General features: G+C 32.8%; 1 protein-coding gene across 1 annotated transcript in view; it reads left to right on the top strand.

Annotated features, from left to right (window-relative positions):
• Nucleotides 1-16,834, top strand: part of CCDC178 (coiled-coil domain containing 178) — a gene marked incomplete at both ends in the record, with an annotated part of 388,897 nt that overhangs the window by 54,834 nt on the left and 317,229 nt on the right. Inside the window, 2 exons of the mRNA XM_079718176.1 lie at nucleotides 2,771-2,823; nucleotides 4,154-4,307. Coding sequence (XP_079574302.1) covers nucleotides 2,771-2,823; nucleotides 4,154-4,307 — 207 coding nt within the window. The remainder of the gene's footprint in view (nucleotides 1-2,770; nucleotides 2,824-4,153; nucleotides 4,308-16,834) is intronic.

The raw sequence follows: 16,834 nt of genomic DNA, 5'->3' as shown, positions 1-16,834 counted from the left end.
ATTCCTTTTTATGGCTGAGTAATATTCCATTGTATATATGTACCACATCTTCTTCATTCATTCGTCTGTCAATGGGCATTTAGGTTGCTTCCATGACCTGGCTGTGTAAATAGAGCTGCAATGAACATTGGGGTGCATGTGTCTTTTTGAATTATGGTTTTCTCTGGGTATATGCGAGTAGTGGGATTGCTGGGTCATATGGTAATTCTGTTTCTAGTTTTTTAAGGAACCTCCATAGTGTTCTCCATAGTGGCTGTATCAATTTACATTCCTACCAACAGTGCAAGAGGGTACCCTTTTCTCCTCACCCTCTCCAGAATTTATTGTTTGTAGATTTTTTGATGATGGCTATTCTGACTAGTGTGAGGTGATATCTCATTGTAGATTTGATTTACATTTTTTTAATGATTCATGATGTTGAGTAGCTTTTCATGTGCTTCTTGGACATCTGTATGTTTTCTTTGGAGAAATGTCTATTTAGGTCTTCTGCCCATTTTTGGATTGGGTTGTTTGTTTTTTTAATATCGAGTGGCATGAGCTGTTTATATATTTTGGAGATTAATCCTTTGTCCGCTGATTCATTTACAAATATTTTCTCCCATTCTGAGGGTTGTCTTTTCGTCTTGTTTATGGTTTCCTTTGTTGTGCAAAAGCTTTTAAGTTTCGTTAGATCCCATTTGTTTATTTTTGTTTTTATTTTCATTACTCTAGGAAGTGGATCAAAAAAGATCTTGCTGTGATTTATGTCAGAGTGTTCTTCCTATATTTTCCTCTAAGAGTTTTATAGTGTCTGGTCTTACATTTAGGTCTCTAATCCATTTTGAGTTTATTTTTGAGTATGGTGTTAGGGAGTGTTCTAATTTCATTCTTTTACATATTGCTGTCCAGTTTTCCCAGCACTACTTATTGAAGAGACTGTCTTTCTCCATTGTATATCCTTGCCTCCTTTGTCATAGATTAGTTGACCTTAGGTGCGTGCGTTTATCTCTGGGCTTTCTATCTTGTTCCATTGATCTATATTTCTGGTTTTTTGCCAGTACCATATTATCTTGATTACTGTAGTTTGTAGTATAGTCTGAAATCAGCGAGTCTGATTCCTCCAGCTCCGTTTTTTTTTTTACCTCAAGACTTCTTTGGCTCTTCGGAGTCTTTTGTGTCTCCATACAAATTTTAGGATTTTTTGTTCTTGTTCCATAAAAAATACCATTGGTAATTTGATAGGGATTGCATTAAATCTGTAGGTTGCTCTGGGTAGTATAGTCATTTTCACAATGTTGATTCTTCCAAGCCAAGAACATGGTATATCTCTCCATCTGTTGGTATCATCTTCTTTCATCAGTCTCTTATAGTTTTCTGCATACAGGTCTTTTGTCTCCCTAGGTAGGCTTATTCCTAGGTATTTTATTCTTTTTGTTACAATGGTAACTAGGAGTGTTTCCTTAATTTCTCTTTCAGATTTTTCATCATTAGTGTATAGGAATGCAAGAGCCTTCTGTACATTAATTTTGTATCCTGCAACTTTACCAAATTCATTGATTAGCTCTAGTAGTTTTCTGGTGGCATCTTTAGGATTCACTGTATATAGTATCGTGTCATCTGCAAACAGTGACAGTTTTACTTCATCTTTTCCAGTGTGTATTCCTTTTATTTCTTTTTATTCTCTGATTGCTGTGGCTAGGACTTCCAGAAATATGTTAAATAATAGTGGTAAGAGTGGACTTCCTTGTCTTGTTCCTGATGTTAGAGGAAATGCTTTCAGTTTTTCACCATTGAGAATGATGTTTGCTGTGGGCTTGTCATGTATGGCCTTTATTATGTTGAGGTAGTTTCCCTCTATGCCCACTTTGTGGAGAGTTTTTATCATAAATCGGTGTTGAATTTTGTCAAAAGCTTTTTCTGCATCTATTGAGATGATCATATGGTTTTTCTTCTTCAATTTGTTAATATGGTATATCACTATGATCAATTTCCATTCATTGAAGAATCCTCACATCCCTGAGATAAATCCCACTTGATCATGGTGTATGATCCTTTTAATGTGTTGTTGGATTCTGTTTGCTAGTATTTTGTTGAGGATTTTTGGGTAAAGGAATTATTTACAATTGCCAAGATATGGAAGCAACCTAAGTTCCATCAGTAGAATGAATGGATAAAGAAGGCATATTATTATTACTTCCTTTACTCATTATTATTTGTTATACCATATAACTTACTCGTTAATTTTCTTCTCATTTAAGTATATTTTCCAGAAGTTCTTTTATAAGCATCAGTGGAGTCATAAATGCTTTATTAAATAAAATTTTAAAGATATGTTTAATTTTCCTGCACCAGTTTTTTTTTAGAATTAACATATAGAAACATGGTTATGTGTGCTATCAAAAGTATAGATTTATGATTTTTTCTGTATATGTATATGCACTCATGTCACCATGCCCCAGGTTAAGATATAAAAAGTTTCCAGCATACTAGAAGTTTTTTCTTGTTCTCCTTCTCAGTCCATACCATTCTCCTAAAAAGGTCATCTCCATTCTGACTTCTATCACCATGGTTAGTTTGGTCTGTTCTTGAATTCCATATAAATGGAAACACACAGCATATATTCTTTGGTGTCTTGATTGCTCTACTTTATAGTAATTCTTAACAGGTAAAATGATTCTTCCCATTTTATTCTTCTAAATGTATTCTGATTTAGCAGATACAAGAATGATGAAATCTAAAGTACCAGTGGGGGCAAACCTAGTAACAAACTTTTACACTGAAAAATTCTTAGAAGGCTGAGGAATTGGTGGCAGCAGTTGATGCTTCAGGAAATAAGGATGAGGAGTAACTAAAATAATACTTAGCTCCTGCATTCCATGACACTGGGCAATTGCTCACTTCTTAGTCAAAATCTAGTTTATTATCTGGACTGGGGAAATGGATACCACTGAGAGAAGAAAAATTAACTTCATAAGAAGGAAATTTAACCAAACATGTACATTTTAAATGCTCAGGCTCCCAACCTCTCATTATTGATCTGGCTTCTAGAATTCTGATAGGAAGCCTGTACTCTTCAGGTATGGAAGGGTAAAGGAGAAGCTTCTTGCCTATTTGTTTGTTGCTTTAATTTTCATTTATATTGTGAGATTATATCTTTCAGTTTCAGTTATATCTTTCAGTTCCATTTGATTCTACTCCTAAAATCAGGCTTATACATGATAGCATAGCCTGGGCAAATTCAATAAACACATCATATATTTATTGGCCATTGGCATTTATTTTCTTGTGAATTCTTGTTTATCTTCTCTGCTCATTTGTCTCTTGGGTAAGTTTTCCATTCCATATTGCATTGTAGGATTTTATTACACACAAATGATTTAATCTTTGATCTCTTATATGGGTTTCAGATAAATCTCCCACTCTAGTATTTTGTTTATGGTGTCTTAAAAAATTGGGCTTATCTGTATTACTTGCTAATATTTTATGCAAATTATAATTTTGTCATTTTCTCACTGTACTTTTTTCATATATTAAACTCTAAGACCATACTTTAAAGTGACTTTTATATTTGGAACGTGTTTTCTACCTACCAGATAAGATAAAGGATTATGTAGCTTTACAGATTAGCACTGGTCTTTTCTGTGACATGTCACATAGGAAAAAGCTCTCCTTGGCAACTACTTCTCTTAAATAGGCCCCTTGTTTTCCTAAGCTGTAGTTTACCGCTTTTTAGCTCTGTAACTGTGAGGGAGATAAGACAGTACACCAGAGCTTTAGTAATGTGTGATCTTTCCACTTTTACAGCTTCTTCTCTTCTCTTATTTTTTTCCTCTTTCTTTTTTTCTTTCCTTTCCATCCCTGTACTACCCAACCTCTGAATCAAAGGTGCTTAGGTCTCTCACCTGGAATCAAATCAAAAGGTGGTTTATTTTAAACAATTTGCAAATCACTTTTCTCTCAGTTCCTTTCCATCAGAAACAAATTGAAGTTTTTTTTTCACTACTTACTTTTTATATCTAAGTAGTACTTTTCAGGAGTTTCTTTGGAATGGGAAAAATTTTAGGAATAGATAAATTGCATTGATCTACATGGTTAAGTCAGAAGCTAATTCAACTGTAAGTTAAAATATAATTTCCCCTTCAGTGTGGATAAAATCAACTGTTTTTTCTCTTAGGAAAGAGATAGATAAACTTAACAGTCTATTTAATTTCTACTGTACATCAATACAAGATGTTAATATTAATATTGAGGAGAATGAAGAGGCAGTGACTGAAGTATTGAAGGAAACAAGGTCATTAAGAAATGAATTAGCTGCTTTATCAAAAACGGTGAGTTTTCATAATTAAAATTTTAAAAAATATTGACATTAGCTTTGTGCCATGGCTATTTGAACTTATTCTCTGTTAATAATTAAATGACAGTTAGCCAGTTTCTTTCTATATTGGTTTTCTATTGCCTATTACCAGAATTTTAGCAGCTTAAAACAGTACCCAGTTATCATAAAGTTTCCCCGGGTCATAGCTCAGCTAGTTCCTCTGCTCCAGATCGTTCCTGATTGAAATCAAGGTGTCATCAGCCCTGCATTTCTTTCTAAAGACTCCAGGATGAATCTGCTTTCAGGCTCATTCAGTTTTGGCAAAATTCACTTCCTGTGGTTTTAGAACTGAGGTCCTTGTTTCCTTGGTGGCTGTCATCCTGGGATCATTCTCAGCTTTTAGAAGCTACCTGCATCCCCTGGCTTGTGGTTCCCTTCAGGAATGGTGAGCTGAGTCCTCTCACACTTGGTGTCTCACTGATCTTCCTTTATGACTCATCTTTTCTGCCTTCCTCTCCTGTTGCATCTCATTCACTTTAGTAAAAGGAAACACTAGTAAAAGGAAATAATAAAGTGGTGAAAAGAAATAATAGTTCAGTAAAAGGCAATAATATGCACATTCCTGTACCAATTTGCATTCCTACCTGGAGTTAAGAATGGATTTTTTGCCAGTTTCTATTATAAGGCTCTTGAATTGTTTTCATTATGGCTTTTTAAATTAATCTATAATTAAGAGTGAGACTGAGTATATATTTAATGGCTTTTTGGGGGGAGGGTCATTTGTATTTCCTTTTCTGTGAAAAACCTGCTCATGGTTTTTACCCTATACATTGAGCTATGGTTTTTTTTAAATTGATTTGTAAGAATTTGTTTTATGTTACAGATTCTAAATATTTTAAAGTTACATGTTAAAAATATTTTCACCCAATCTTCTTTCATTTCTTTATGGTAACTTCTGATGGAGAGAAACTTCAGTTTTAATGTAGTAAGATTTATAAATATTTTCCTTTGAGCTATATTTTTCTGAACTTTTAAAATAAATTTTTTATACCTTTGAGTCAAAAAATATTCTTTGGTATATTATTCTAAATGGCTTGAAATTTTGCTTTTCATGTTTACATAATGCTTTTAGATTAAATATGTTTAAAATATTCAAAATTGAGTTTTTTCTCATTCTATCTTTTATTTACAAGTTTAGAAGAAATAAACTATCTGCAGGATTTTAGGAATGCATATTTTACTTGCCAGATATGAAGCATAATCAATTTGAAATTCATATATTGGTATGGTGTGAAGTGAGGTTCCAATTACATTTTTTCTTATATAGAAAACAAATAGTTATAACTTACTGTATTTACTTATATATTAATATTTAGAATCATCTCTCACATATGGGGCTTCCTTATTTGTTTTGTGTGGATCTCTTTTTCCATTCTCTTTTTAATTTGTTTGGTCTGCTTAACATGTTTATCTCCATACTTAATGTCTACATTAATTAACTTCTGTTGTGAGCTTTGATTATCTATTATGATGAATCCCCCAGTCTTACATTTCCATATGAGTTTTAGGCTCTTCTTGACCTATGTGCTTCCATTAAATTTCAGCATTTTCTTGTTCATTTCCTTCAGAAATTTTATTGGAATTACGATTGGAATCTCATTCATTTATGTATTATATGATGGAGAAATGAAATCTTTATGATGGGATCCTTAAACATAAACATGATCTATCTCTCCATTTATTTGGGTAGTTTTACTAAATTGGACCTTAACCAATTTCTTGGAACTTCGTCAAAGGCAGACTCTCTCTGCAAAGTCAGCCTGTGATCAGTCAGACAGATTAACCCTTCTAACTGCACTAAATGTTAAAGTTATTTATTTTGAATTGATTTTTAATGTAATTCTGATTTGTTCATAAAGGTAGTATATATGGTAGATATTATTTATATTTTGTTAAGGCTTAATTTATTTCATACTATATAGGTAAATTGTATAAATTTTTGATTTTGGAAAAATGCTTTCTCTGATAATGGAGTGCAGGTCTACATAGGTTCATTTTGTGAACTGTTGATAATTGGGTTATTTAACTCTTTTATATTTCTGATTTATTTTCTGACTGATGCATCAATTGCTATGAAAGTTGTATTAAAATATATCTCAGTATGATAGTGTATTTCTTTATTTTCATTTTTTTCTATCCATATTTTTGCTTTACATAATTTGAAGCCATATTTTAGATGAAACTAAGTTTAGAATGTTTCTAATTGATTTTTTTCTTAAGATGTGTTTTATTTATATGTTTTGGGGCTATAAATTTTTAGAATTTTTGGAATGCATATTTCACTTACAGATGTGAAGCATAGTCGACATCATTAAATTCTTTTTGAACAGTTTAAGGACCATATGATCCTTTCCTGACATATATTCTATTTTCCATCATGTTATGCCTATCTTATTTAGTAATTCCTGTATTAGAATAATTTCTTATTAATTTACACAATAAATGTTTGATAATATTCATTCCCAGTTTAACACATGGCTCTTTCTTTTTATCAGACATTTCTAATTGGCATTGTTTTTTTTCTTGTTACTAAAGTGTATCTTTTACAAGCTTCTTTAGTGAGCTAGATTGGAATTTCTCAAAATTTTCTTTCCCGGAAAATTTTTGTATTTTGTTTTTATTTATGCAATGTAGGGGATATGTACCTGAGTTAAGATGGGAGTGACTTACACCACTGCATAGGCAATGTAGAAGAATCCAGAAGTAGGCAAGGCTGAAAAACACTAAACTAAAACACACTGGGCTGAAGTGTCAGAGGGGATGAGTTGGGATGAGTAAGTTGGAAGAAACTGATCTTAAATAGGTAGTAATACAAGTCTCTTTGGAATCTGCCCTTGTTTTCAACCTCCATCTTCTCTCTTGCTGCCTCTTACCCTCTAGCTATTCTCTAGCTACTGGACAAACTGCAAGACACCAGAATGTGCCATGGGTTTCCTTCTTCCAGCTTTTCATAAATACTGTTCCCTCTGATTATGATGTCAGTGTTTAACTCAGCTCATCTTCTCAATCCTACTGTTGTCTGGCTGAATACTCTCATTTTAAACTTCGACTTGGAAAATTGAAGGAAAATTCTTGGAGAAACCATTTCTTCACTTTGTTCTGTCTGCTTTGAACTCTCGTTGTACTCTGTGTTTACCGCCATACTTGTACTGGTACTGGCACCAACAGTCTGTTGAAATCAATGATTACTTGTATACTTCTTTTTAGATTATAAGTTTTTTAAAGACAGGAGATGCATTGTGATTTTTGTTTTCTCTGTGTAACTTGCACAGTGCCTGTCCCATATTAGGCACTCAATAAAGTGTCATAATAGACATTCAAAAAAAGCCATATTAGGTTTGTGGAATGAGTGAATTAACTAATGAATAAAGGAAGGAAGGGAGGGAGGGAGGGAGGCAGGCAGGGAGGGAGGAAGGAAAGAAGGAAGGAAGGGCAATGGGGGAAAATAACTTCACCTTGTGAGTCTGGAAAACACTTGATGAGGTGGAATGTAGACTGTAGACATTGAAATAAAATATAATGTTAAATAGTTATGACCTGAATTTTCTAATCATGTTGAAATTTATCATTTATAAAAATAACACTGGTAATAAAATATTTTCAAAGAGGGAAAAATCATTCACTAAACCTAAAATAACTTTTTAATTTTTTTGATCATTTCTAAAATGGCAAGTCTGGCCCTCCGTAACAAAATGTTATTTTTGATGAGATACTGTGAATGTATTTATGAAGTTAGTAATATTCTTCAATTATGGAAATCATTTGTGGGCTATCATACTTTATAGAGAAGATGAGAACATGATGAAGTTTAGATATAGTTTTTTTCTGTATCTTCCTCATTATAAAAACCTTTAAGCTAGATTTGCAAAGTGGGCATATTAAGCACTCAATTAAAAGCAATAATGTGCATCATTTCCGTGCATTATTTTTTGGTATGCAATCGGCACTTCTAGTTCAAGAGAAAAATAAAAGATTTGTGCTGCCTAATTGCACACACAACCTAACTGATCTTTCAAAATTTCAAGGCATATCGTGCTTTCAATTTAGAGTCTTTACCTCATTAATGTACACTTTTCTCTAACTGGTGTTGTCATTGTATCTATGAAAATACATTTTTCCTGTCTCATTTCTGCAAACAATGGATTTTGTAACCTAGAAAACATCTTGAAATTGGTTAAGTACTTTAAAAATATTGTCAAGATCAAATTTGTTTTAAATGTAGAAATAAAGTTGCTTTTCTATAATTTTTCCCCATGTTTTCTTTGAAGTCTACTTCTCCCATAGTTCAGGAATTTTTTTTTAGAATATAATTTCATCATCTGCAACTCTTTGTTTCTTGTGATATTAAAGAAACAGCCATCTATGTTTCATTTTATCCAGTCATTTGATAAAATAATACAAATATGATGTTTAAAGACATAAAAATCCTTTGTGATTTTCATATTTTATTAAACAATGACAGGCATACAAAATATTTTTCATAATTTAGTTTACAAATAAAGTTTGTAAATAAGTGAATTCCTCTTACATATATAATATTTTCATATTTTTGGATGTTGTCTTTTTTAGTAGACATTTAATATTTATTGCTACCTTATTGCTCTAGGCACTGTAAGTATAAATCCAAACACCACAAAACATCTATGAAACTATACCTTTTGATTAATATTTTTATTTCAAAATCTTTCAAATTAAGCAGTTTATTTATTAAAAATAAATAAGCTAATAATTATTATTAATACTATTAATGTATCAAATAGGAAACCAGTCTAAAGAAGCAGAGAGATTTATCTCATGGACACAAAGTTATGAAGTGATACAGCCAAACTGCAATGCAATTTTTGTTATTTTTTTATTATACATTATTTATGTGTTATATGGATAAAATGTGGTAACATATATAAAATTACACATTGCTAATTTTTTTTCACCATAAGGTTTTAATCTCTTATTATGTCTATATTTTATTGTGTGACATATGTATAAAATATTAAATAACATCTATGAAATTGGCTTTATTTCAATTTTTATTTTAAAAAGTTATTAATGTTGGGGCTTCCCTGGTGGCGCAGTGGTTGAGAGTCCGCCTGCCGATGCAGGGGACACGGGTTCGTGCCCCGGTCCGGGAAGATCCCACATGCCGCGGAGCGGCTGGGCCCGTGAGCCATGGCCGCTGAGCCTGCGTGTCCGGAGCCTGTGCTCCGCAATGGGAGAGGCCACAACAGTGAGAGGCCCGCGTACCGCAAAAAAAAAAAAAAAAAAAAAGTTATTAATGTTATCTAAATATTGATTTCAAACATATGCTCATTATCATTTTAAAGATTTTAAAAGTATGCTCAGGTTATAAAAACTATCAGGAATAGATGATTACTTTCACAGAATGTAAGCATCTGCAAAGATGATTTTAAATGGTTTCTCATTTGACCTATTGAAATGATGTGTTATATTAAAATTAAATCATTTTTAAATTCTTAGGGTGAACTCTGCTTGGTTATGGTTTATTCTTTTAATTTACTGCTGAGTTTGATTTGCAATTATTTTATTTAAGATTTTGCATCCATATTCATAAGTTAGTCTGTATTTCAGTGTTCTTAATTTGTGCTATATTTGATAGATTTTCTTATCAGGATTATGCTGGTTTTGTAAATGAATTGTGAAGCTTTTCTCCCTTTCTGTTACCTGGAGAATTAAGATAGATTTAAATAACTTTTTCTTAAAATGTTCATAGAACATCTTGGTGAAAATATGACTGTTGCTTTTAATTTTTTTAGATTGTTTGAAATATTGTTTTATTTTTCATGGACAGTTGTTTTATTTTATGATGATTAGTCTTATCAGGCTATATATTTATCCTTGATATTCATTTGTCATTTTTAATAGTCCTAGAAATAATCCAAATGGATTAAAAATTTCAAATGTAATATAATACAATATATAATTCTCTTTTATACTTTTGCTTATCTCTAACTTCTAATCGTATATGTATTTTTCACTTTTTAAATGAGATTTTTCAAATTTTTAAAAATTGAATTAAAAAATAGAGATGGCTCTTGGACTTACTAATTCTACAATTTTCCAGCTTCTGAAATGTTAATGTATGTTTCTATAGTTATAATTTTCTTTTTGTTTCTTTAGGTTTATTCTCTTTCCTTTTACTTTCCACTTCCCTGTTTTGAATGCTTCATGTTTTTGGTTTTAAATCTTTCCCTAAGATAAACTGTATTTCTTGTTAGACTTTGCATCAAAACCCCTTGAAAGAATTTTCTGTGTTCATTATTTCTATTTCTCTCCTTGCAATCCCACTTCAGATGATTTCCAGTCAGGCTTTCACCACTATACTACACTGCAGTTGCTGCTAATGGATCCTATTGTCTTCCTTATGATCCTTATAAAATTAGTGGGATTAACTACACAAACTGTTATCTAAAATTATTTTAGACACTTTTTGAATGGCACAAATACTTAATTTTTTCCCTCAAAGTTTAGAATACACTCATGTGAGTAGAAGAAATTACTGATCTATGATCTCACTATTTAAATATAGTCACTTAATATTTGTTTTATATAGACAGGCTTTTAGTATATTTTAAAAGGATATTATATGCATACAGTAATGATGACATGTTTCTCTTTATATAAAAACTTATTGCAAAATCATCTTATATTTTACAATATAATTTTAATCATTGAAAGTCTCTTAGTCCCTTGTTACTGGGCATTTAGTATGTTTTCAGTTTTTAAGTATTATAAACAAAGCTGTTATAAATGTCTCTAAAACTTTAAAATATTAACATAACTACTAATTTTAACAAAAAATATTGTGATGGAAAAATAATGAAAGTTTAATCGTGTTATAGTATTAGAAGTTCAAGTAAAAACCATATGCCTTATATTTCTGATAAGTCGTAAATGATTTGCCTGCATTTTCACATTTTCCAAAATTCTGAAAACTTTTAACTTTGCCCTTTGCTCAGCTCACTTTTTTAAAGACAGTATTTCCATTAATTAAATTTCTTGGCTTTCATATCATTAATCCTATAGAGGTATTATCTACTGGAGCTTGTTATGGCAACTAGTTTGTAATTTAAGATGTGGGTTATACTATTTTACTCTTTACTTAACTTCAAATGTTGTTGATATTGTCATTGATTCATCACTTAAAACATTAAACAAAACTACATAATGACTCTTGGCATTTACATTCTTTTAAATCTAGGGGGTTTTCACCTTGATATCATTTGTGATTTAAGTTACTTATTCTTTGGAATGAAAATTCCTTGATTTTGTCTTTATCGAACATTATCATATTATAAAAGAGATAGATTTTGGAAATTTTATAATTGATGAGTGAAATAGCTAAGAAAATTTACTGGAATTGCAATAAATAGCACAGACTTAAAATCACTATTGTTTTGTATGCATTTGGTGCCTTATGATTAACTTTTAGATGAAACAGTCCATTGTGATTTTGTAAATATTATCTTCATCATCCAATGGATTTCATGTACTCCAGTCTGCTCTTAGAGACAATTCCTGTGTATTAACTATTGTAAATATTGGTTGCTTCCAATAGTATTCTTTAAAGGATAACAATGCTATAATCTTATAAATTCAGTTATTTTCTAATTGTTGTGTTGGTTTTGTATATGTTAGGAAAAAAGCCTATTGTCTATGTCACTGCTAAAATTTTAGTTAATATTTTTGGGTATAACTTAAAAATATTATTCAATTACTTTTTTATTAGAGTATAATTGCTTTACAATGTTGTGTTAGTTTCTGCTGTACAGGGAAGAGAATCAGCTATATGTATACATATATCGCTCCCTCTTGGGCCACCCTCCCGCCCCCAGCATCCCGCCCATCTAGGTCATCACAGAGCACCGAGCTGAGCTTCCTGTGCTTTATAACAGGTTCCCACTAGCTATCTATTTTACACCTGGTAGTATATATATATATATATATATATATATATATATATATATATATATATATATATATATATGTTAGTCCTAATCTCCCAATTTGTCACACCCTTCTCTTCCCCCACTGTGTCCACATGTCCATTCTCTACATCTGCGTCTCTATTCCTGCCCTGGAAATAGGTTCATCTGTACAATTTTTCTGGATTCCACATATGTGCGTTAATATACGATATTTGTTTTTCTCTTTTGACTTACTTCACTCTGTATGACAGTCTCTAGGTCCATCCACATCTCTACAAATGACCCAGTTTCATTCCTTTTTATGGCTGAGTAATATTCCATTGTATATATGTACCACATCCTCTTTATCCATTCATCTGTCGTTGGACATTTAGGTTGTTTCTATGTCCTGGCTATTGTAAATAGTGCTGCAGTGAATATTGGGGTGCATGTGTCCTTTTGAATTATGGTTTTCTTAGGGTATATGCCCAGCAGTGGCATTGCTGGGTCACATAGTAGTTCTGTTTTTAGTTTTTTATGGGCCCTCCGTACTATTTTCCACAGTGGCTGTATGAATTTACATTCCCACCAACAGTGCAAGATGGTTCCCTTTTCTTCATACCCTCTCCAGCATTTATTGTTTGTACATTTTGTGATGATGGCCATTCTGACTGGTGTGAGGTGATACCTCATTGTGGTTTTGATTTACATTTCTATGATAATTAGTGACGTTGAACAGCTTTTCATGTGCCACTTGGCCATCTGTATGTCTTCTTTGGAGAAATGTCTGTTTAGGTCTTCCACCCATTTTTTGATTGGGTTGTTTGTTTTTTTGATATTGAGCTCCATGAGCTGTTTATGTATTTTGGAGGTTAATCCTTTGTCCGCTGCTTCATTTGCAAATATTTTCTCCCATTCTGAGGGTTGTCTTTTCATCTTGTTTGTAGTTTCCTTTGCTGTGCAAAAACTTTTAAGCTTCATTCGGTCCCATTTGTTTATTTTTGGTTTTATTTCCATTACTCTAGGAGGTGGATCAAAAAAGATCTTGCTGTCATTTATGTCAAAGTGTGTTCTTCCTATGTTTTCCACTGAGAGTTTTATAGTGTCCAGTCTTACATTTAGGTCTCTACTCCATTTTGAGTTTATTTTTGTGTATGGTGTTAGGGAGTGTTCTAATTTCATTCTTTTAAATGTAGCTGTCCAGTTTTCCAAGCACCACCTATTGAAGAGGTTGTCTTTTCTCCATTGGATATTCTTGCCTCCTTTGTCATAGATTAAGTGACCATAGGTGTGTGGGTTTATCTCTGGGCTTTCTATCCTGTTCCATTGATCTATATTTCTGTTTTTGTGCCAGTACCATACTGTCTTGATTACCATATCTTTGTAGTATAGTCTGAAGTTGGGGAGCATGATTCCTCCAGCTCCATTTTTCTTTCTCAAGATTGCTTTGGCTATTCTCAGTCTTCTGTGTTTTCATACAAATTGTAATATTTTTTGTTCTAATTCTGTGAGAATACCATTGGTAATTTGATAGGGATTGCTTTGAATCTGTAGATTGCTTTGGGTAGTCTAGTCATTTTCACAAGATGATTCTTCCAATCCAAGAACATTGTATATCTCTCCATCTGTTTGTGTCATCTTTGATTTCTTTCATCAGTGTTCTATAGTTTTCTGAGTACAGATCTTTTACCTACTCTGGTAGGTTTATTCCTAGGTATTTTATACTTTTTGTTGCGATGGTAGATAGGATTGTGTCCTTAATTTCACTTTCTGATCTTTCATCGTTAGTGTATAGGAATGCAAGAGATTTCTGTGCATTAATTTTTGTATCCTGCAACTTTACCAAATTCATTGATTAGCTCTGGTAGTTTTTGGGTGGCATCTTTATGATTTTCTATGTATAGTATCATGTCTTCTGCAAGCAGTGACGGCTTTATTTCTTCTTTTCCAATTCGTATTCCTTTTCTTTCTTTTTCTTCTCCGGTTGACCTGGGTAAGACTTCCAAAACTATGTTGAATAAGAGTGGCAAGAGTGGACATCCTTGTCTTGTTCCTGATCTTAGAGGAAATGCTTTCAGTTTTTCATCACTGTGAATGATGTTTGCTGTGGGTTTGTCCTGTATGACCTTTATTATGTTGAGGTAGGTTCCCTCTGTGTCCACTTTGTGGAGAGTTTTTATCATAAATGAGTGTTGAATTTTATCAGAAGCTTTTTCTGCATCTATTGAGATGACCATATGGTTTTTATTCCTTAATTTGTTAATATAGTGGATCACATTGATTGATTTGTGTATACTGAAGAATCCTTGCTTTCCTGGGATAAATCCCACTTGATCATGGTGTATGATCCTTTTAATATGTTGTTGGATTCTGTTTGCTAGTAGTTTGTTGAGGATTTTTGCATCTATATTCATCAGTGATGTTGGTCTGTAATTTTCTTTTTTTGTAGTATTGTTGTCTGGTTTTAGTATTAGGGTGTTGGTGGCCTCGTAGAATGAGTTTGGGAGTGTTCCTGCCTTTGCAATTTTTTGGAAGTTTGAAAATGATGGGTGTTAGCTCTTCTCTAAATGTTTGATAGAATTCACCTGTGAAGCCATCTGGTCCTAGACTTTTGTTTCTTGGAAGATTTTTAATTACAGTTTCAATTTCATTACTTGTGATTGGTCTATTCATATTTTCTAATTCTTCCTGGTTCGGTATTGGAAAGTTGCACCTTTCCAACAATTTGTCCATTTCTTCCAGGTTGTCCATTTTATTGGCATAGAGTTGCTTGTAGTAGTCTTTTATGATCCTTTGTATTTCTGCCGTGTCAGTTGTAAGTTCTTCTTTTTCAATTCTAATTTTATTGATTTGAATCCTCTCCCTTTTTTTTCTTGATGGGTTTCACTAAAGGATCATCAATTTTGTTTATCTTCTGAAAGAACCAACTTTTAGTTTTATTGATCTTTGTTGTTGTTTATTTTCATTTCTATTTCATTTATTTCTGCTCTAATCTTTATGATTTCTTTCCTTCTACTGACTTCGGGTTCCTCTTGTTCTTCTTTCCCTAGTTGCTTTAGGCATAAGCTTAGATTGTTTATTTGAGATTTTTCTCATTTCTTGAGGTGATATTGTATTGCTATAAACTTCCCTCTTAGAACTGCTTTTCCTGCATCCCATAGGCTTTGTGTCATTGTATTTTCATTGTAATTTTTTCTATGTATTTTTTTATTTCCTCTTTGATTTCTTCAGTGACCTCTTGATTGTTTAGCAGTGCACTGTTTAGCCTCCATGTGTTTGTGTTTTTTACAGTTTTTTTCCTGTAATTGATTTCCAGTCTCATAGCATTGTTTTTGGAAAAGATGATTGATATGATTTCAATTTTCTTAAATTTTCCAAGGCTTGATTTGTGACCCAAGATGTGATCTATCCTGAAGAATGTTCCATGTGCACTTGAGAAGAATGTGTATTCAGCCACTTTCTGGTGGAATGTCCTATAAATATCAATTAAATCTATCTGGTCTATTGTGCATTTAAATCTTGTTTTCTTATTTATTTTCTGTCTGGATGATCTGTCCATTGGTGTAAGTGGTGTGTTAAAGTCCCCCACTATTATTGTGTTACTGTTGATTTCCCCTTATATGGCTATAAGCATTTGCCTTTTATATTGAAGTGCTCCTATGTTGGGTTCATAAATATTTATAATTGTTATATCTTCTTGGATTAATCCCTTGATCATTATGTAGTGTCCTTCCTTATCTCTTGTAACAGTCTTTATTTCAAAGTCTATTTTTCTGTTTTGTTTTGTTTTATTTTGTTTTGTTTTTGAGGTACGCAGGCCTCTCACTGTTGTGGCCTCTCCCGTTGCGGAGCACAGGCTCTGGACGCACAGGCTCAGCGGCCATGGCTCACGGGCCCAGCCGCTCCGTGGCATGTGGGATCTTCCCGGACTTGGGCACGAACCGGTGTCCCCTGCATCGGCAGGCGGACTCTCAACCACTGCGCCACCAGGGAAACCCTCAAAGTCTATTTTTCTGATATGAGTATTGCTACTCCAGGTTTCTTTTGATTTCCATTTGCATGGAATATCTTTTTCCATCCCCTCACTTTCAGTCTGTATGTGGCCCTAGGTCTGAAGTGGGTCTCTTTTAACCAGCATATATATGGGTTTTGTTTTTGTATCCATTCAGCTAATCATTGCCTCAGGCCTAACAACCAGTAAGATAGGAACAAAGTCCCACCCATCAAAAAAAATGAGACGACAAAAAGAGATGTTACTGACAAAGGAGCAAGGTAAAAACCTACAGGACCAAATAAATGAAGAGCAATAGGCAACCGACCTGAAAAAGAACTCAGAGTAATGATGGTAATGATAATCCAAAATCTCGGAAGTAGAATGAAGACATGGATCGAGAAAATAAAAGAAATGTTTAACAAAGACCTAGAAGAACTAAAAAATGAAGAAACAGAGATGAAAAACACAGTAACTGAAATGAAAAATACACTAGAAGGAATCAGTAGCAGAATAACTGAGGCAGAACAATGAATAAGTGAGCTGGAATTTAGAATGGTGGAAATA

Source organism: Hyperoodon ampullatus, assembly GCF_949752795.1.
Source record: "Hyperoodon ampullatus genome assembly, chromosome: 13".
In the NCBI taxonomy this organism is placed as follows: domain Eukaryota; kingdom Metazoa; phylum Chordata; class Mammalia; order Artiodactyla; family Ziphiidae; genus Hyperoodon; species Hyperoodon ampullatus.
The sequence above is the reverse complement of the archived record's forward strand: the minus strand, read 5'-3'. Positions and strand labels throughout refer to the sequence as shown.